The 17,575-nt window shown below is 44.6% G+C and overlaps 1 protein-coding gene across 2 annotated transcripts in view; it reads right to left on the bottom strand.

Annotated features, from left to right (window-relative positions):
• ADAP1 (ArfGAP with dual PH domains 1) overlaps window positions 1-17,575 on the bottom strand; it is a 74,327-nt gene that overhangs the window by 16,236 nt on the left and 40,516 nt on the right. For both annotated transcript variants that reach the window (XR_014557791.1, XM_083711728.1), the window contains 3 exons: window positions 9,920-10,032; window positions 6,868-7,014; window positions 1,526-1,609 (listed from right to left, as the gene is read on the bottom strand). Coding sequence is in view for 1 of the 2 variants with exons in the window: in XM_083711728.1 (XP_083567854.1) it covers window positions 1,526-1,609; window positions 6,868-7,014; window positions 9,920-10,032 (344 nt within the window). In the remaining variant the exon portion in view is untranslated. The remainder of the gene's footprint in view (window positions 1-1,525; window positions 1,610-6,867; window positions 7,015-9,919; window positions 10,033-17,575) is intronic.

Below are 17,575 nucleotides of genomic sequence, written 5' to 3'. Positions count from 1 at the left end.
TTTTTCTCCCACTACTTAAGCAGTGCAGTTGCATGATTAAAAGCCATCTCTGGCCGCCGTCTCCAAAGACTGGGAGATTCAGTCCTGCTAATAATAATAATAATCATTTATTTGTACCCTACCTATCTGGATGGGTTGCCCCAGACATTATGGGCTGCTTCCAGCATATATAAAAACAGAGCAAAACATCGAACCTTAAAAAGCTTCCCGATACAGGGCTGCCTTCAGATGTTTCCTAAATGTTATATAATTACTCATCTCCTTGACATCTGATGGGAGGGCGTTCCACAGGGCGAGTGCCACTACCGAGAAGGCCCTCTGCCTGGTTCCTTGTAACCTCACTTCTTGCAGCAAGGGAACCTCCAGAAGGCCCTTGGAGCTGGACCTCAGTGTCCGGGCTGAATGATGGCAGTGGATACGCTCCTTCAGGTATACTGGGCCGAGACAGTTTAGGACTTTAAAGGTCAGCACCAACACTTCCATTTGTGCTCAGAAACGTAATGGCCCCTTCCTGACCACTCAACTAGAAACACCAATCAGTACTGTCTACACTGATTGGCAGGGGCTGTTCGGTTTTTCAGGCAGGATACCTATAAGGAAATATTATTCTTTTTTTAAAAAAAATAATTTTTATTCATTTTCTTTTCTCAAAACAAGTATCCAATATCATTGCTAAACATACGTTTTCCAATCCCCGCCCCCCCGTTGACTTCCCTCAACTACCATTTCTGGTTTATTACATCAGATGATACATCCCCCCCCCTCATTTATTTATTTATTTGATGGGACCCCTTATATGGGATTTTGTATATAAATTTTCCCTCAGCTCTTTTTGCTGGCCCATGTAGGACCAGCATGGATAGTTGGCCCCAGTTAATATTTCACGTTTTCTCCCCTTATGGCTTTGATCTATAGGCTACCACTAAAACGAGGCTGCATTTTAAGTTGCATTTTAAACTGTATTCTAACTTATATTTTAATCAACTGTTTGTTTGGGTTTTTTTGTTTTGTTTTTACTGTATTTCTATTTGGTGTTAGCCGCCCTGAGCCCAGTCTTGGCCGGGGTATAAATAAAAAAATATTAGTATTATTACAATATTATGTTATCACATTGTTGTACTTCTTGTTCTCTGTAAATAAAATTGTAAATGTTTATTTAAATCCTGCCAGCGAGACCATTTCCTTCTGTTGTTTCTGCAATACAGGGAAATATTCAACTAAATAGATCTCTCAGCCACAAGGACTTCCGGTTATGCAAATCGGCTCCCCAAATCGGCTCTACAGGGATTGGGAGAAAAACCCCAGAAGAGATTTAGGGGACACGAGGAGTGCATGGGGAAAGGAGAGGGAGGGGGAAAGAAATCATTGTACAACTTGAATGCTGCTCCTAATACGCAGCTGGTGGTGCACTGTGGGTCACCCCTTGTGCAAAATGGCATTGATGGGACTTTCCCCAGGCACTGACAGCAACACATCAAGCAATGGAGAAAGAAAGAGAAAAGGCAAGAGAGAAAGAGGAACTCACATCAAGGTCGCTCGCTCCAGGGAATGCCACTTGTAAGTAATGGAATCGAGCGGCGCGAATGGCGTTGAACCAGTCCACCATTTCCTGGGAGGAGGAAGAAAACAGCATTTGAGGGGAAAGAGGCAGAAGTGATAGCAATGGGGCACGCCCATAGATACTGCACCAGCCTCAGGCCAACTCTGATTTGATCTGAATTCAAATGCAATTTAAATTTGCCAGTGGTTACTTCTGCAGCCTTTTGTAGCATTCTAGTCTTTGCCACGACTCTTACACGTGCTTCCTTCAAAGTCCCACTGTGTTTGCTGGGTCTCAGTCCTTAATAAGCTTAGGAATCACCTATTCCGTGGCAACTCATTGCTTGCATTGAGAAGGACCCCCTTGTTGTTATATGCGGATGACGAGGCCATCATCTCATATTCCAGACCGGGTTTGAAATATCTGCTGAGGAAGTTTTCTGATTACTGTTCTGGAAATGGTTTATCCATTAATTATGAAAAATCTAAAATTTTAGTATTCGAAAGAAACTTCTCCCGGTCTAAATGTGTGCTGGATGGCCATAACCTTGAACAGATTAAATACTTCAGTTATCTAGGGCTCAAATTCCATCATACAGGATCTTGGAAGCACCACTGGCAAACATCCCTTCAAAAGGTGGAGATCACAAAGCTAACCATACTCAGATTCTTTTTCACAATGGGCGGCAAATATGTTCCAGCAGCCTTAAGGGTTTTCAAAGCAAAATCCGTTTCCCAACTCCTGTACGCTGCAAATGTCTGGCATAATGGGGACCTGCCTAAGCTAGATGGCTTTCAGGCAAAATTTCTTGCATTAGACTTCTTGTGGGGCGGGGAGGTTAATCATTTTGCATTTCACTGATATTTTTGTAAGCTGCCTCGTGTATTTTATCTATTACTAATACATATGTTTTAAAATAATTTCTAAACCTTTAAGATCTCTAAGCAACACATAAAAATACAAACGGGGTGTGTGTAATAAAAACAGAGATTAAAAACAGAACTCTAGTAATAACAGAGTCCAATCCCATCATAGAATTGTGGAGTTCGAAGGGGACTCGAGGATCACCTAGCCTAACCTCCAATAATGCAAGAATCACAGCTAAGGAACCCCCAACAGATGGCTGTCTAACCTCTGTTTAAAAACCTCCAAAAAAAGACAGCCCAGCACTTTCTGAAGTCATTCGTTCCACTGTCAAGCAGTTCTTCCTAATGTTTAGCCGAAATCTCCTTTCTTGTAACTTGAACCCACTGCTTTGAATCTTACCCTCCAGAGCATAGGAAAACAAGCTAGCTCCATCTTCCACACGACAGATATTTGAAGATAGCTATCATATCCTCTCTTAGTCATCTCTTCCCCAACTCCCTCAACCGTTCCTCAAAAGACTCCGTTTCCAGACCCTTGATCATCTCAGTCACCCTCCTTTGCCCACATTTGAACTTGTCACTGTACTCCCGGTCAAGGAAAGTCTGGGTGCTTTCCATTTAAAGCAGAGTCGTTTCACTTTAAACAGCCATGGCTTCACCTAAATAATCCTGGGAACTGTAGCTAGTTAAGGGTGCTGAGAGGAGACCCTCTATTTTCCTTACAGAGCTACAATTTCTAGAGTCCACTGCAAAGAACTATAGTCCAGATAGGGCTCTGGAGAATCACTCTTAACTACAGTGCAACGAAAACAACACCCCTGGATTATTTGCGATGTAAAAAGTTACAGGATTTCAGCAGGGAGCTACAGGACAGGCACCAAATGGAAACAAAACAGTACGTCTGCCGCAAAATCTTTACATTCATAAACAGTACTGAAAACGGGAACACATATCATTGCCCCCATTCCCTCAGGAGCACAAATCCTCATGAATGGGCAATGAAAAAGGATATCTGAGAATGCAAATAACATAAAATGATAATTCTTAGAAATCTGTTATATATTACAGTGGTACCTTGGTTCTCAAACTTAATCCGTTCCGGGAGTGCATTCGACTCCCAAAAACATTTGAAAACCAAGGCGTGGCTTCCAAATGGCTGCAGGAGCTTCCTGCACTCAAGTGGAAAGCCGCGTTGGACGTTCAGCTTCCAAAAAACGTTCACAAACCAGAACACTTACTTCTGGGTTTGCAGCGTTTGGGAGCCGATTTGCTCGGAAACTAAGCCATTCGGGAATCAAGGTTTGACTGTATTAGCAAGCCTACAGCCTTTTGATCACCACCTTTGAAGATTTCATTTTGAAGGCAAGCCCACAAGCGTAATGGCAGCAACAACCTTTCACAGTATATTATCAACGCAGCACATTTAAAGAAATCTCCTGCTGGCCAGAGCTTGCTGCTGAGATTTGCTGCAAGGCTGGGAGACAGCCTGCAGAGGGTGCTTCAGCTACGAAGAGGTGCCCTGATGACAGAGAAAGGGCAGGCAGAGGCAGATCAGCAGTGCTGTGTCCCCAAGGTCTAGTAAATTAAGTTCACCCTTGTATGCTTTCGCAGGGATCAGAGCCGATCAAGGCTTGCCAGCCCTGTCAAAAAATGGGGTGCAAAAATGGGAAAACCTAATACTGCCTTGCTTGCTTCTTCTACCTTACTGGACCACAGGTTTATCAATAATAATAATAATAATAATAATAATAATAATAATAATAATAAAGCTCATCTGACCATAGAAGGTGAACTTTGCAAGTCACTGGGAGATATCAAATCCAGAAAAGCAAACAGCTTTACAGCAGGGCTGTCTTAAGCATATGCGGTGCTGGGGTGCAAAGCCCGGCACCCCACCCCCAGTTGCCCAGTCCCAGGCACGCAGGAGGGCAAAGCTGGCCAGCCACCTCAGCGTCTTGCTGCTCAGTTGCCCCCGAACTCACCGTGCAGAGCCGCCCACAGCAAAAGAGCCTGCTGTGGCTCTCTGACCGACATGCGGGCTCTTTCCCGGACTCAACTCTCGGGCCCTGGACTCTCGGCCCGGTGCCCCTGAGAACCTGGCATCCGGGTACCCCACACCCCTAGAACACAGTGCTGACAATGCTAAGGTTGCAGGTTCAATCCCCGTATGGGACAGCTGCATATTCCTGCATTGTGGAGGTTGGGTTGGATAATCCTCAAGGTCGCTTTCCAACTCCACAGGTCTAGGGGTCTAGGATTCAAAATGAATTCTATGATTCACTGATTCTATGACCTTAAGAAGGGAGAGCAGGAAGGGCCCTTGACATTGCCCCTCAATAGTTAGCAGCTGTGCAGCAGATGGACCAGTCACAGCATTCCTCACTATGATACCTCTCTTCAAATTATAGTGAAAAAAATCTGCATCCACCCCGATAAAAGCAGCATATGCACATTTTCTGCAAGTCAGTGAAAGGACAACTGTCTCAAAACAAACAGCATCTGTCCACACACGGGGCTGGTAATGCTGGAACATTGCTTTGGGCACTGCTGTGGAGCTCTTTGCAAAGAGATCTGCGTAAGGAGTTAATCACCTTTATTAATATTACCTCACCCAGGGAACTCAGCTGATGACGACGATGCGACTTTTCTCCTTGCAGATCAAGATATGCTGGTGACAACACGGACTAACTATTCCTAGCGAACATATTCCTAGTGACAGGCACTAAAGTAGGGGCCGCAGTAATGCTCTCTGAGCTTTAAGCTGTATCACTAATTTAGTGTGGGAATCTGATCTGCTTAGTTGCATTTATGCACATTGCAATGGCTGGCGCAAATATCTATCGACCTATCTGCATCTGAAAACCGCAAGAAGAAAATAAAAGGAACTGAGGACTGGCAAGGTGGATCTCAAACCATTTGTGATCAGGCAGCATCTCCTGACTCCAGGTAACCCAGAGCAGAATCCTTCTCCTCCTCCTAGACAGCCAATCCAGAGCCATTATACTGCAATACAGTGATACCTCGGGTTAAGTACTTAATTCGTTCTGGAGGTCCGTACTTAACCTGAAACTGTTCTTAACCTGAATCACCACTTTAGCTAATGGGGCCTCCTGCTGCTGCCGCGCTGCCGGAGCACAATTTCTGTTCTTATCCTGAAGCAAAGTTCTTAACCTGAAGCACTATTTCTGGCTTAGTGGAGTGTGTAACCTGAAGCATATGCAACCTGAAGCGTATGTGACCCGAGGTACCACTGTACTAAATGATACTGTACAGCAGTGGTGGGGGACTTGTGGCCCTTTCCAGATGTTGTTGAACTCCAACTCCCATCAGCCCCACAAAGGGACATAGGAGGTTGCCTTATACCAACTCAGACCATTTGTCCATCTAGTTCAGTACTGTCTACACTGGCTGGCAGGAGCTCTCCAGGGTTATTAGTGGGGTAGGAGAGCTAAAAATAATGCCAATATATTTAACAGCTGGCAACCAATGCACCCCTTGGGTTTCAGATAGTACATGGGTAGCAGAAAGCCCTGGAAACAAATTTTCACGACGCTTTACCGACTATGGTGGCTCATTTACCAGAAGTGATGTATTTAGCATTAACTCTGGAAGTGTTTACTCGATTCTGACCAAACTAAGCCTCCTATGTATATTTTGGTCTCACAATGCATCTGGTATTTTGCACTTGCAACAGGAACAGGTGCGACACAAAAACACATTGAGCGATATTTAATGCTCCTGGTAGTCAACGTGATGGCAAGGAAGGTCTATGACTCAACAGAAGAGCATCTGCTTTGTCTGCAGATGGGCAAACAGTCTGAGCTGGTATTAAAGCAGCTTCTTTGTTCCTCAACACATCATGCCATACAACTCCTGTCAAGGCAACATCTAACTTGCCTAGGAGCTCTCCAAGGTCCTGAAGATTTCAAACCTTTTTCTGCCCTCTACATCCACTTTCCTGAAACCTACAGTCTGCTGCCTAATCTCCACTGTCAGGTGCTGGACAGCTCCAGTAGATCTCCATTCAATATCTAGGTCTTAAGATCTACAGAATGGATGGCCCTCTTGGTAGGCCCCACACCCTCAGAAATTCAAGGAGAGGCAGCCAGAGAGAGGGCCTCCTCTGCAACAGCCCCTAAAATTCAGGACTCTTGTCCGATAGAGGTACATCTGGGACCTTCATTAGATTGAAATCATATGCTGAAGATGCACCTATTTATCCTGGTCATTAAAAAGCAGGTAAGAAATTGGCATTGTCATTGCCATCACAATATAATTATTTCTTCTCTGCCCAGATGGTACAAAGCTGAGAGAGATGCCGTAGTTTCTTTGTTTGCACAAAAACCAAGAAATATGGGGAATGCACAAGTCCCACCTATGGGTGCTCTCCACTGCCCTTTCCTTATGACACGTGCAAGGCAGCTCTTACAGCAGCCTCCTTTCTTACTTCAGAGCTCCCACCTTGCCATCTTCATGGTAAACAAAGATGTTCCTTGTGCTGTTGTCTTTCAAGTATGTGATTTGCAGCCCGTGCGGGTTCCCAATTTTGGCAGGCTGGAAAGTGGCGTTCAGGTGCTCAATCTTCATGATTGCTTTGGGTTCTTTTGCCTGGGTGGGGGGGGGGGGAGAAAGGAAACCGAAAGCAATAAGAAGCCAAGGCGAAGGCAGCATGCATGCTCTGCAAAACACAGGCGTTCAAAACAAAAGAGCACTTTTACTGAGAGTGCAGCCTTGATCCAGTAGCTCCAGGAAGGGCAAAGGGGGCCTGACCACACACATACACCCCGGAGAAATGTGCAAAAAAGTGGTAAAGATTTAAAATCACAGAATTGTAGAGTTTGAAGGTCCAACCCCCTGCAATGCATTCTATTGTTCTATTGAAAAACACTCAATATAACCTGAAACTCTGTTCTGCTTCACTGGAGATGCCACAAGTTGAATCTTCTACATGCAAAAGGCATACAATACTTATCAGTGATCTATGGTCCTTTTCCCCGGGAGTTTCCCAGATATTTGGTCTGTGGTTGCATACATGGCATACATTTAGAATATATGACTTCCACCTAAAGAATCCTGGGAACTGTAGTTTACCCCTCTGAATTACAGTTCCCAGCACCTTTAACTAACTACAGTTTCCAGGATTCTTTGGGGAAAGTGATGTATGTGTTAGATGTATGACACGAGTGCAGCCTGGGGCACCAGCTCAAATGCCTAAGTCAATTAAAAAATGCAAATAAGTAGGCTAGGCCAACAATCAGTTAAATGAGATAGGATTCACCAATATGGAACTTTTAATTGTGCTTTTATATCAAATTTCATTTTCTGCGTATACTGTAATGTTTTACTGTTGCTATGGCCATTGGCTAATGCGAATCAAGTTTTATTTATCTATCTACACGGAACAGTTCCCTTTATTATGATGGATGAGATCAACACCATGACCAGTCTTTTGAAATAGCCGGGGGTAGGGGGATTCCACTCATCTTCCACACCCAGTTAGATAGCAGTGGTTCATGATCAAGTGCTGTGGACGCTCACTTCCCCAAGGGCCAAGACGGCTTCAGACCCATATGAAAGAAAGAGCAGCAACATCTTAGCCCACTCACTGGGAAATCCCCTTTGACAAAGTAATCCAAATCATGTCTACTTGAAAGCAAACAGCACTGATTTCAATGGGCCTTACTCCTAAGTAGGTGGGTGTAATAGTGCAGCCTGGAAATGCCCTGGAGAAAGGTCAGAAAAGGTGATTGTATCTAAAACTGGCTTCCTGGGAAAAGAGGACGGCTTGCAACATAACTTCTATGGAACCCTGGTGCAACCACACCTCCATTTTCCAAGGCATGGCCAATACGTGGCTTTCTTAAGGAGGGGCTTTTTGGAGAAGTTGCGTTCTGATTCTTGGTAGTGATGATGGCTCCAGATTCCGAGAGTCCCTTGGGCAGAACAAACTTGTGGGCGAACCCATGTGGAAGTCAGAAGGGCCAGAAACAAGACTTGACTCACCCAGCCTGTGCAACTACACCCATGACCAAGCCCAGGTAGGAGACCCTGCTGGATTAGACCAAAGGCATACCTAGTCCAGCATCATGGGAACTGTAGTTTCACCCTCACAGAGATCCAATTCTCAGCAAGCTACAGTTTCCAGGATTCCTGGAGGGGAGCTGTGTGCTTCAAATGTGTTCTGGATGTGTTTCAATGCATGCTGTGGATCTGTCCCTGCTTTTCCAGGAAGTCCACAGGTGTCACAGACTGGCTGGGCACAGAGGAGTGGCGGGAGGAACCAGCTGGGGAACCCCCAAGGGAAGAAGACTCAGAGTCTGGGCAGTGGTGGTGGGACAATGATGATTGGTCAGGGGGAGAAGAGGGAGCAGGCTGGGAGAAGGAGGTGTCAGAAAGGGTGACAGGGCTTAGTGAGCTGGGAGAGTGTGGCAGAGAGCAGTCCAGAAACAGAGGCAGGAGCAGGAGAGGAGCGGGGCCAAGAGGCAGAGTTGAGTCAGGCTGGTGAAGAGGCATGGGTGTCTCCTCTTCCTGCAGTGACAAGTTCCCCTCCCCTGCACACTTTTGCCTCTCGCCCCTCCCATCACCAGCACATGTACCCCAGAAGGTGGACCAGGTGGGGGTCTGGCCCTCGGTCCAAGGAAGGTTCCTCCCCTCTGCCTTTCACTGCTGCTTCCCCGTGTTGGGTTTTAGATTGGAAATTCCTTGGAGCTGAGGCCTTCCTTGGCGTGTTCTGTACAATAGCACAGCCCCTGATGGTGCTACATAAGGGATAAAAATGAGGTAGCAAGGTTTTGGCGAATAAGCACCAGGAGTCTCATCCCTACCAGAGAGGAGTGGCTAACCAATCTGATGGACTATGCCGAGATGGCAAAGCTAACTGGAAAACTCAGAAACCAAGAGGTTATAAAAGAGGGGGGCGGGATTATAAGTTAATTAGGAGACCACTGTAAGCAATTAATATAGAGATACCATATGAAGATATTTGAAGCAAGCAGGGGGAGTTATTATGGGGGGAGGACCAGAAGAGGAAGTTGAGGGAAGTTGGGGAGAGGGGACTGGGGGAATGTATCTTGTTGAGTTTGATGATCTGATGCGTTGTAATATGATAAAATGTATAATCCAATAATTTTTTCATAAAAAATAATAACAACAGGAGACCACTGTAAGCAGATGGAAACAAGAGCAGGATTTTGACTCACTTGTAGTGTAAAACGTATTATGGACAATATGGTTTGATATAAAAACTGGAGTATGGATGAAGATGCAGTTGTAGATGTTTAAAATGAGACCCCATGAAGGGGATGAGGGGAAGTCTTGAGATTCGGAGAATCTCCTTATACAGATACGTTTTTACTAGTTTGTGTTTATTTATACTTTGTATTTGTAAAACCAATAAAAATGATTTCAAAAAAAGAAGCAGCATTGGGAGCCTCGTGGCCCCATTACGTGACCTGCTAGCTATTCAAAACTGAAAAAAGGACCAGCCCCTTGGAACCAAGCCCCGTTCTCTTACGTCATTTTTGTTGTAATACTTCAGGGCACCTTCCCGTTCTGAAAGCACGAATTTCCTGCTCAAGAACTGCCCGTTGTCACGGCCCCTCTTCCAGAGAAATCCTTCCCGGTACCCTATGGAGGAACAGAACAACAACGACAGAGAAATATATTCTTCCCATGGCAACTTTTTGAAAGGAAAAACAGAGGGAAGGAGAATAGTTTGATGTTTAAATTTGTTAGAAGCCGCCCAGAGTGGCTGGGGCAACCCAGTCAGATGGGCGACATATAAATGAATTATTATTATTATTATTATTATTATTATTATTATTATTAGCCTTTTTTGGCACTGAGGTGGTTGCCACAGTGTCTCCCTCCAGCTAGATGTCAGATCATCATTTGCTGCTCTGATCTTTTGGCTGCTGGGCAAATGTGGAGACCCGAACTTAGGAACAGGAAAAGGAGAGCCTGAGAGGAACATCCCTAGGAGGAAGCAGGAGTCTACTTAAGATAGTATGCATAGATTAAATCCAGTCAAAGGGAGAGATCATCAGGAGGTTTGGGCTGGGTGTTCATCAGTATGCAGATGATACCCAGCTCTACCTCTCTTTTAAATCAGAACCAGTGAAGGCGGTGAAGGTCCTGTGTGAGTGTCTGGAAGCGGTTGGAGGATGGATGGCGACTAACAGATTGAGGTTGAATCCTGACAAGACAGAAGTACTGTTTTTGGGGGACAGGAGGCGGGCAGGTGTGGAGGATTCCCTGGTCCTGAATGGGGTAACTGTGCCCCTGAAGGACCAGGTGCGCAGCCTGGGAGTCATTTTGGACTCACAGCTGTCCATGGAGGCACAGGTCAAATCTGTATCCAGGGCAGCTGTTTACCAGCTCCATCTGGTACGTAGGCTGAGACCCTATCTGCCTGCAGACTGTCTCGCCAGAGTGGTACATGCTCTGGTTACCGGTATCTCCCGCTTGGACTACTGCAATGCACTCTACGTGGGGCTACCTTTGAAGGTGACCCGGAAACTACAACTAATCCAGAATGTGTCAGCTAGACTGGTGACTGGGAGCAGCCGCCGAGACCATATAACACCGGTCTTGAAAGACCTACATTGGCTCCCAGTACGTTTCCGAGCACAATTCAAAGTGTTGGTGCTGACCTTTAAAGCCCTAAACGGCCTCGGTCCAGTATATCTGAAGGAGCCTCTCCTTCCCCATTGTTCTGCCCGGACACTGAGGTACAGCTCCGAGGGCCTTCTGGCGGTTCCCTCACTGCGAGAGGCCAAGTTACAGGGAACCAGGCAGAGGGCCTTCTCGGTAGTGGCGCCCGCCCTGTGGAACGCCCTCCCATCAGATGTCAAAGTGATAAACATCTACCTGACATTCAGAAGACATCTGAAGGCAGCCCTGTTCAGGGAAGTTTTTAATATGTGACATTTTAGTGTATCTTTCATCTTTGTTGGAAGCCGCCCAGAGTGGCTGGGGAAACCCAGCCAGATGGGCGGGGTACAAATAATAAATTATTATTATTATTATTATTATTATTATTATTATTATTATTATTATTATTATAAAGGCGACTAAGGGGTTGTGGTGCTCATCTTGCTTTCAGGCTGAGGGAGCCAGCATTTGTCCACAGACAGCTTTCCAGGTCATGTGGCCAGCATGACTAAGCCGCTTCTGGCACAACGGAACACCGTGACAGAAACCAGAGCTCACGGAAATGCTGTTTACCTTCCCGCCACAGTGGTACCTATTTATCTACTTGCACTGGCATGCTTTTGAACTGCTAGGTTGGCAGGAGCTGGGACAGAGCAATGGGAGCTCACCCCATCGTGGGGATTCAAACCGCTGACCTTCTGATCGGCAAGCCCAAGAGGCTCAGTGATTTAGACCACAGGACTAGAGTCTTAGGAATCTGTGCAGTTTCAGTTAGAGGTAGCCAAGGCAACAGCAGACATATCCAGGATGAAGCTTTCGCTCCTTCCACTGGCTTTAACTGGAATGGCCGCAACAAAGCCATTAAGCAAATTGTATTCTGGTCATTTCCATAAGTATGTTAACAGTTTAGCTTGTCACATTTCATTTGTGCATATCAGGGTGGTGGTGGGGGAACTATCCATAGCTTGCTTTGGGAAAGAGCTGCAGCTCAACAGAAGAGCAACTGTTTTGCTTGCACAAGGTCCCAGATCCAATCCCTGGCTTCTCCAGACCCTGCCAGTAATCCTGGAGAGCTGCTGCCAGCCAATGTTGACAATACTGATCTAGGTGGACCAATGCACTGACTCTGTGTAAGGCAGCTTATGATACGATACGATACCATACAGAACAACAAAATTGAAAAATTTATATAAGACATTCAAAAACCAACAAGCCTGCCACCCCAGCTATCCTAACCTGGTTAGCCCCCTAAAAACTCTGGTTAGCCCCCTAAAAACCTGGTTAGCCCCCTAAAAACAATATACTCCCATAGAGACTCCTTACACTGCATTTAAAACAAAAATCACATTTGGGTAGAAACTGTTTCTCAGGCGGCTAGTCCTAGTTTTTATAACCCTGTACCTTCTTCCAGAAGGCAGAAGCTGAAAGAGATAATTTCCAGGGTGCGCACTATCCTGCACTATCTCTGCAGCTTTCTTATGGCTCCTGGAAGCATTTGATCCAAGGTGGGAAGAGTGCACCCAATTATTCTCTCCGCAGTCTTTACAACCCTGGACAGCATTGTTCTTTCCCTGACCGTGCAGCTTCCAAATCACACACAGAGACCATAAGTTAATACACTCTCCACAGTACAATGGTAAAATCAACAGGTCCTTTGAGAGATTGTTTTTCCGGAGGATTCTCAGAAAATATAACCTCTGCTGTGCTCTCTTCATCAGGTCTTTGCTGTTTTCTCCCCAGGTTAGGTAATCTCTCAACTCCATTCCATGTTTTTCTCACAGAAAATGGCAAAGCTCAGCTCAGAAAATTAGCACTTCCCCAGCTTTGGGAAGGTGGTGGGAGGGCTCTAGGACTTTGCCAGAGCCTCACACCTCCTTCCCAAAGCCTGGCACCTCACTTATCTGGTTTTGGGAAAGCAGCATGAGCGCTCTGTGTGTGTGTGTGTGTGTGTGAGAGAGAGAGAGAGAGAGAGAGAGAGAGAGAGAGAGAGAGAGAGAGAAATTTTGGCCTCCCTCCCACACCCATTCAACAAAGCAGTGTGCGGCCCCGCGGGTTCTGTGTTGATGTACTCTTGCGGCCCATTTAGTAGGAAAAGTTGGGCCGCCCTGGGTTTGGGTGCTGGACTGGGAAGACCTAGGTTCAAATCCAGCTCCACCCGTGAAGCACCCTGGGAAATCTTGGGCCAGTGACACACCTTCTTCTCTCACACACCCACATGCACACACAACCACAGTTCCCAGGATTCTTGGGGGGGGGACCATGGCTGCTTAAAGTGGAGCAGTCCTGCTTTAAATGCATAGTGCAGATGAGGCCCTTAGCAACATTTCGATGGTCCCACTCTTCATTTGGTTCTCCCAGCCACTCCAATTTTGCCCTCGCAATAACCTTGTGGGGTAAGTAAGGCTGAGAGGGCGTGAGCACCTGGGTTAACAGAGTTGTGGGTTCGAGTCCCACATTGGGCAAAAAGATTGTGGTCCTTTCCAACACCACAATTCTGTTTTTATGTGGTTCTGTGACTGGCCCAAGGTCACACAGTGAGCTTCATGGGTGGGGATTTGAACCCGAGTCCAACCCTCTACCCACCACACCACACTGACATTTATCAGAATAGGCTCTTTAAAATATGGCATACGTCAGTAAAAGACTCGTTGAGCAACCCGGCTGAATACTTCCAGGAGAAAAAACTGCTTGCTGTTTTGTTATTCGAGGAAGTGAACTGTTAAAAGACTCCAAAACTGTCAAAGCTCAGGAAGCGTGACTGTCAGCTCTTGAGCAAGCCTGATGGTTTAATCAACCATATCCTCCAGGCATCGCTTGTGTACCTGTCTGTTTTCTGTCAGCCTTCCCGAGGGAGAACTTCATCAGCCTCCTTGTGATCTACCATGTACGATGCAACATGGAATTAAGCAGTATTCAACACTCGAATCACAGAGGCTTGGCAGGTAAAGTGAGAAGGAGGCCACAGATAATAGATTGGGCCCCTCAAAAGACAAGAAAATATGACCTGTTTTGTATATGACGTGTGTGGAAGGAGGAGTCACTTCCTGTTTTAGCTTCACATATTAGCTGTGATTCCTGCATTGCCAGGGGTGGACTGGATGAGCCCTGGGGTTCCCTTCCAACACTGTCATTCTGTAGAGTGCTGGAGTGATAGATCTCAAATGCTGGGAAATGTTCATTCAGAAGGAGACATTTCATTAAAAGAAGAAAAAATCATTTTCTTCTCGGATTCTCAAAGAAAGCCATCATAAATATGGATTAGTGGGCGGAGGAGACATTCAATTCAGTTCACATTTTTTAAAACAAACATTCACCCTCCTCCCAGTTTTGTGGCGCAGTTCTCCAAGTAATAGGTGCAAAAATGCATTTGCTAGATCCTGCTGTGTACTTTGTCGCGGTGTTGTCCCAAATCAAAACCACTCCTTTTGATGGGAAGGGTGATCCTTAAAATAATAGTAATAGTAATAATAATAATAATAATAATAATAATAATACAGTGGTATGTCTGGTTGCGAACCAGAGGCCCATTCATAACATGAAAGGAACGCAACCGGCAGCGGTGCATCTGCGCACACACAGGTTGCAATTTGCCACTTCTGTGCATGCGTGCGATGTCATTTTGCGCATCTGCGCATGCGCGAGCGGCAAAACCCAGAAGTAACCCTTTCTGGTACTTCTGGGTCGTCGCGGGACGCAACCTGAAAAAACGTAACATGAAGCAAACATAACATGAGGTATGACTGTAATAATAATAATAATAATAATAATAATAATAATAATAATAATAATTTCATTAAAGATTTTCTTTTGTGTAACAAAAAAAGGAGTGAGTATGGGACCAAAATGAATGGGAAACCACCCTATTAGAAAAGCTAACCAACAAACTCAAACTAGCACGGGGGAAAGAAAGGAGGACACCTTCACCCTTTATCACATGTACAACACAACTAGACAAGGGGCCAAAAAGGTGGGGAAGGTGTGCGAATCATTTTAAAACCCACGCACAATATTTGACTTTCAGCAACTTCGGCGCTATGCTTCTCAGAAGGAAGCAACCCGCTACTTCAGCTCCCAAATCTCATCCAAATGGAGCTGAGGGAAGCATATTGACAAGTTTGGAAAGCAGACTAGGAAGGCTTTCAAGATGAAGTCATAGGCATGTAGCCAGGTGCAAGTCAGGTGCGTTTTTGTTTTTGTTCCGCAAAAGCAAATTCCCCACCACACACCAAACACTAGAGGAAGCAAGAAGCTGAATGGACACAAAGCATTTTGATCTCCCTCCTGAATGTGGATTACAAAATATTTGCTGACATTTTAGCAAGTAGGTTTAAAAAAAGTTTTAAATGAGGTAATTCACATGGACCAAGCAGGCTTTCTCCCAGGTAGACATTTGTTTGCTAACACAAGGAACATTATTGACATTTTGGAACTTTTGCAAACAAATATTAATACAAAAGCAGTGTTAATATTTATAGATGCGGAGAAGGCCTTTGATAATATTTCATGGAAGTTTATGAAGAGAAACTTGGAAGGGATGGGAGTGGGACGGGGATTTGAGAATGGGATAGACGCAATTTATTCAGAACAAAAGGCTAAACTGATAGTGAACAATGTGGTGACGGAAGAGTTCAAAATTGAAAAAGGAACACGACAAGGTTGCCCTATCTCTCCTTTGTTATTTATTTCGGTCCTGGAGGTGCTCCTGAACATGATTAGAGGGGATCGGTTGGTGGAAGGAATTCAGGTCAGAGCGAAACAGTATAAACTCAAAGCTTTTGCAGATGACCTGGTTTTGACTTTACAGGAGCCAGAATCTAGTACGAAAAGGGTATTACAATTGATTCAGGAGTTTGGTCAGGTGGCGGGATTCAAACTTAACAAGCAGAAAACTAAGGTATTGGGGAAAAATTTGACACCTTCAGAATCAGAAAGGTTTCAGAAAGAGACAGAGTTAAACGTGGTTAAAAAAGTAAGATACCTAGGGGTAAATATAACAGCTAAGAACTTGAGTCTATTTAAGGATAACTATGAAAAGTGTTGGTCAGAAATTAAAAGGGATTTAGAAGGTTGGTCAAGACTGAAACTTTCCTTGTCGGGCCGAATTGCTGCTATAAAGATGAATGTATTGCCAAAAATGCTGTTTTTGTTTCAAACTTTACAGATTGTGGACAAAATGGAGTGTTTTGGGAGGTGGCAAAGAGATATCTCTAAATTTGTCTGGCAGGACAAAAAGCCCAGAATTAAGTTTAAAATTTTAACTGATGCAAAAGAAAGAGGGGGGTTTGCCCTGCCGGACTTAAGGTTGTATTATGAATCAGCAGCTTTCTGCTGGTTGAAAGATTGGCTGCTTCTCGAAAACACTGATGTTTTAGATTTGGAAGGATTTAATAATGTGTTTGGATGGCATGCATATCTGTGGTATGACAAGGTTAAAATTCATAAGACTTTTAAGAACCATATTGTCAGGAAAGCAGTGTTTAATGTCTGGACAAAATATAATGACTTATTAGAAAACAAGACCCCAAAGTGGTTGTCGCCTATGGAAGCTAAGGCTCTGAAAAGACCCAATATGGAGGCCAAATGGCCAAAGTATTGGGAATTACTAGAAAAGGATGGAGATAATTGGAGGTTGCAGAGTTTGGAGAAATTAAAAGACAAAGTGCGAGATTGGCTACATTATGCTCAGATTAAAGAGGTTTTTAAATTGGATAAAAAGATAGGATTCCAGGTGGAAAAATCAAAGTTGGAAACGGAACTGTTAGAACCTAAGACTAAGGTACTTTCCAGAATGTATAACTTGCTGTTAAAATGGAATACACAAGATGAAACGGTCAAATCGGTTATGATAAAATGGGCACAGGATATTGGGTACAATATTATGTTTGCTGACTGGGAAAGGTTATGGACCACCGGTCTGAAATTCACGGCATGTAATGCCTTGAAAGAAAATATTATGAAAATGATATATAGGTGGTACATGACCCCAGTCAAGCTTGCAAAAATATACCATTTGTCTGATAATAAATGTTGGAAATGTAAAGAAACTGAAGGAACGTTCTTTCACCTCTGGTGGACCTGCCCTAGAGTCAAGGCTTTCTGGGAGATGATATATAACGAGTTGAAAAAGGTATTTAAGTATACCTTCCCTAAGAAACCAGAGGCCTTCCTTTTAGGCATCGTCGATCAGAGGGTGTTAAAGAAGGACCGAACTTTTTTTATGTATGCAACAACAGCAGCAAGGATACTAGTCGCCAAGCACTGGAAAACCCAAGATTTACCCACACTGGAAGAATGGCAGATGCAACTGATAGACTATATGGAGTTAGCAGAAATGACCGGCAGAATCCGAGACCTGGGAGAAGAGGCCGTGGAGGAGGACTGGAAGAAATTCAAGGACTATCTACAAAAATATTGTAAACTGTATGAGTGTTAAGAAAGATGCAAGATTACAAATAATATGGCACCATTAAATTAGTCGAAAAGAATAGGAAGATAAGTGAAATATAGGATAAGTTAA

Source organism: Podarcis gaigeae (genome assembly GCF_964106915.1).
Source record: "Podarcis gaigeae genome assembly, chromosome: 14".
Lineage (NCBI taxonomy): Eukaryota > Metazoa > Chordata > Lepidosauria > Squamata > Lacertidae > Podarcis > Podarcis gaigeae.
The sequence above is the reverse complement of the archived record's forward strand: the minus strand, read 5'-3'. Positions and strand labels throughout refer to the sequence as shown.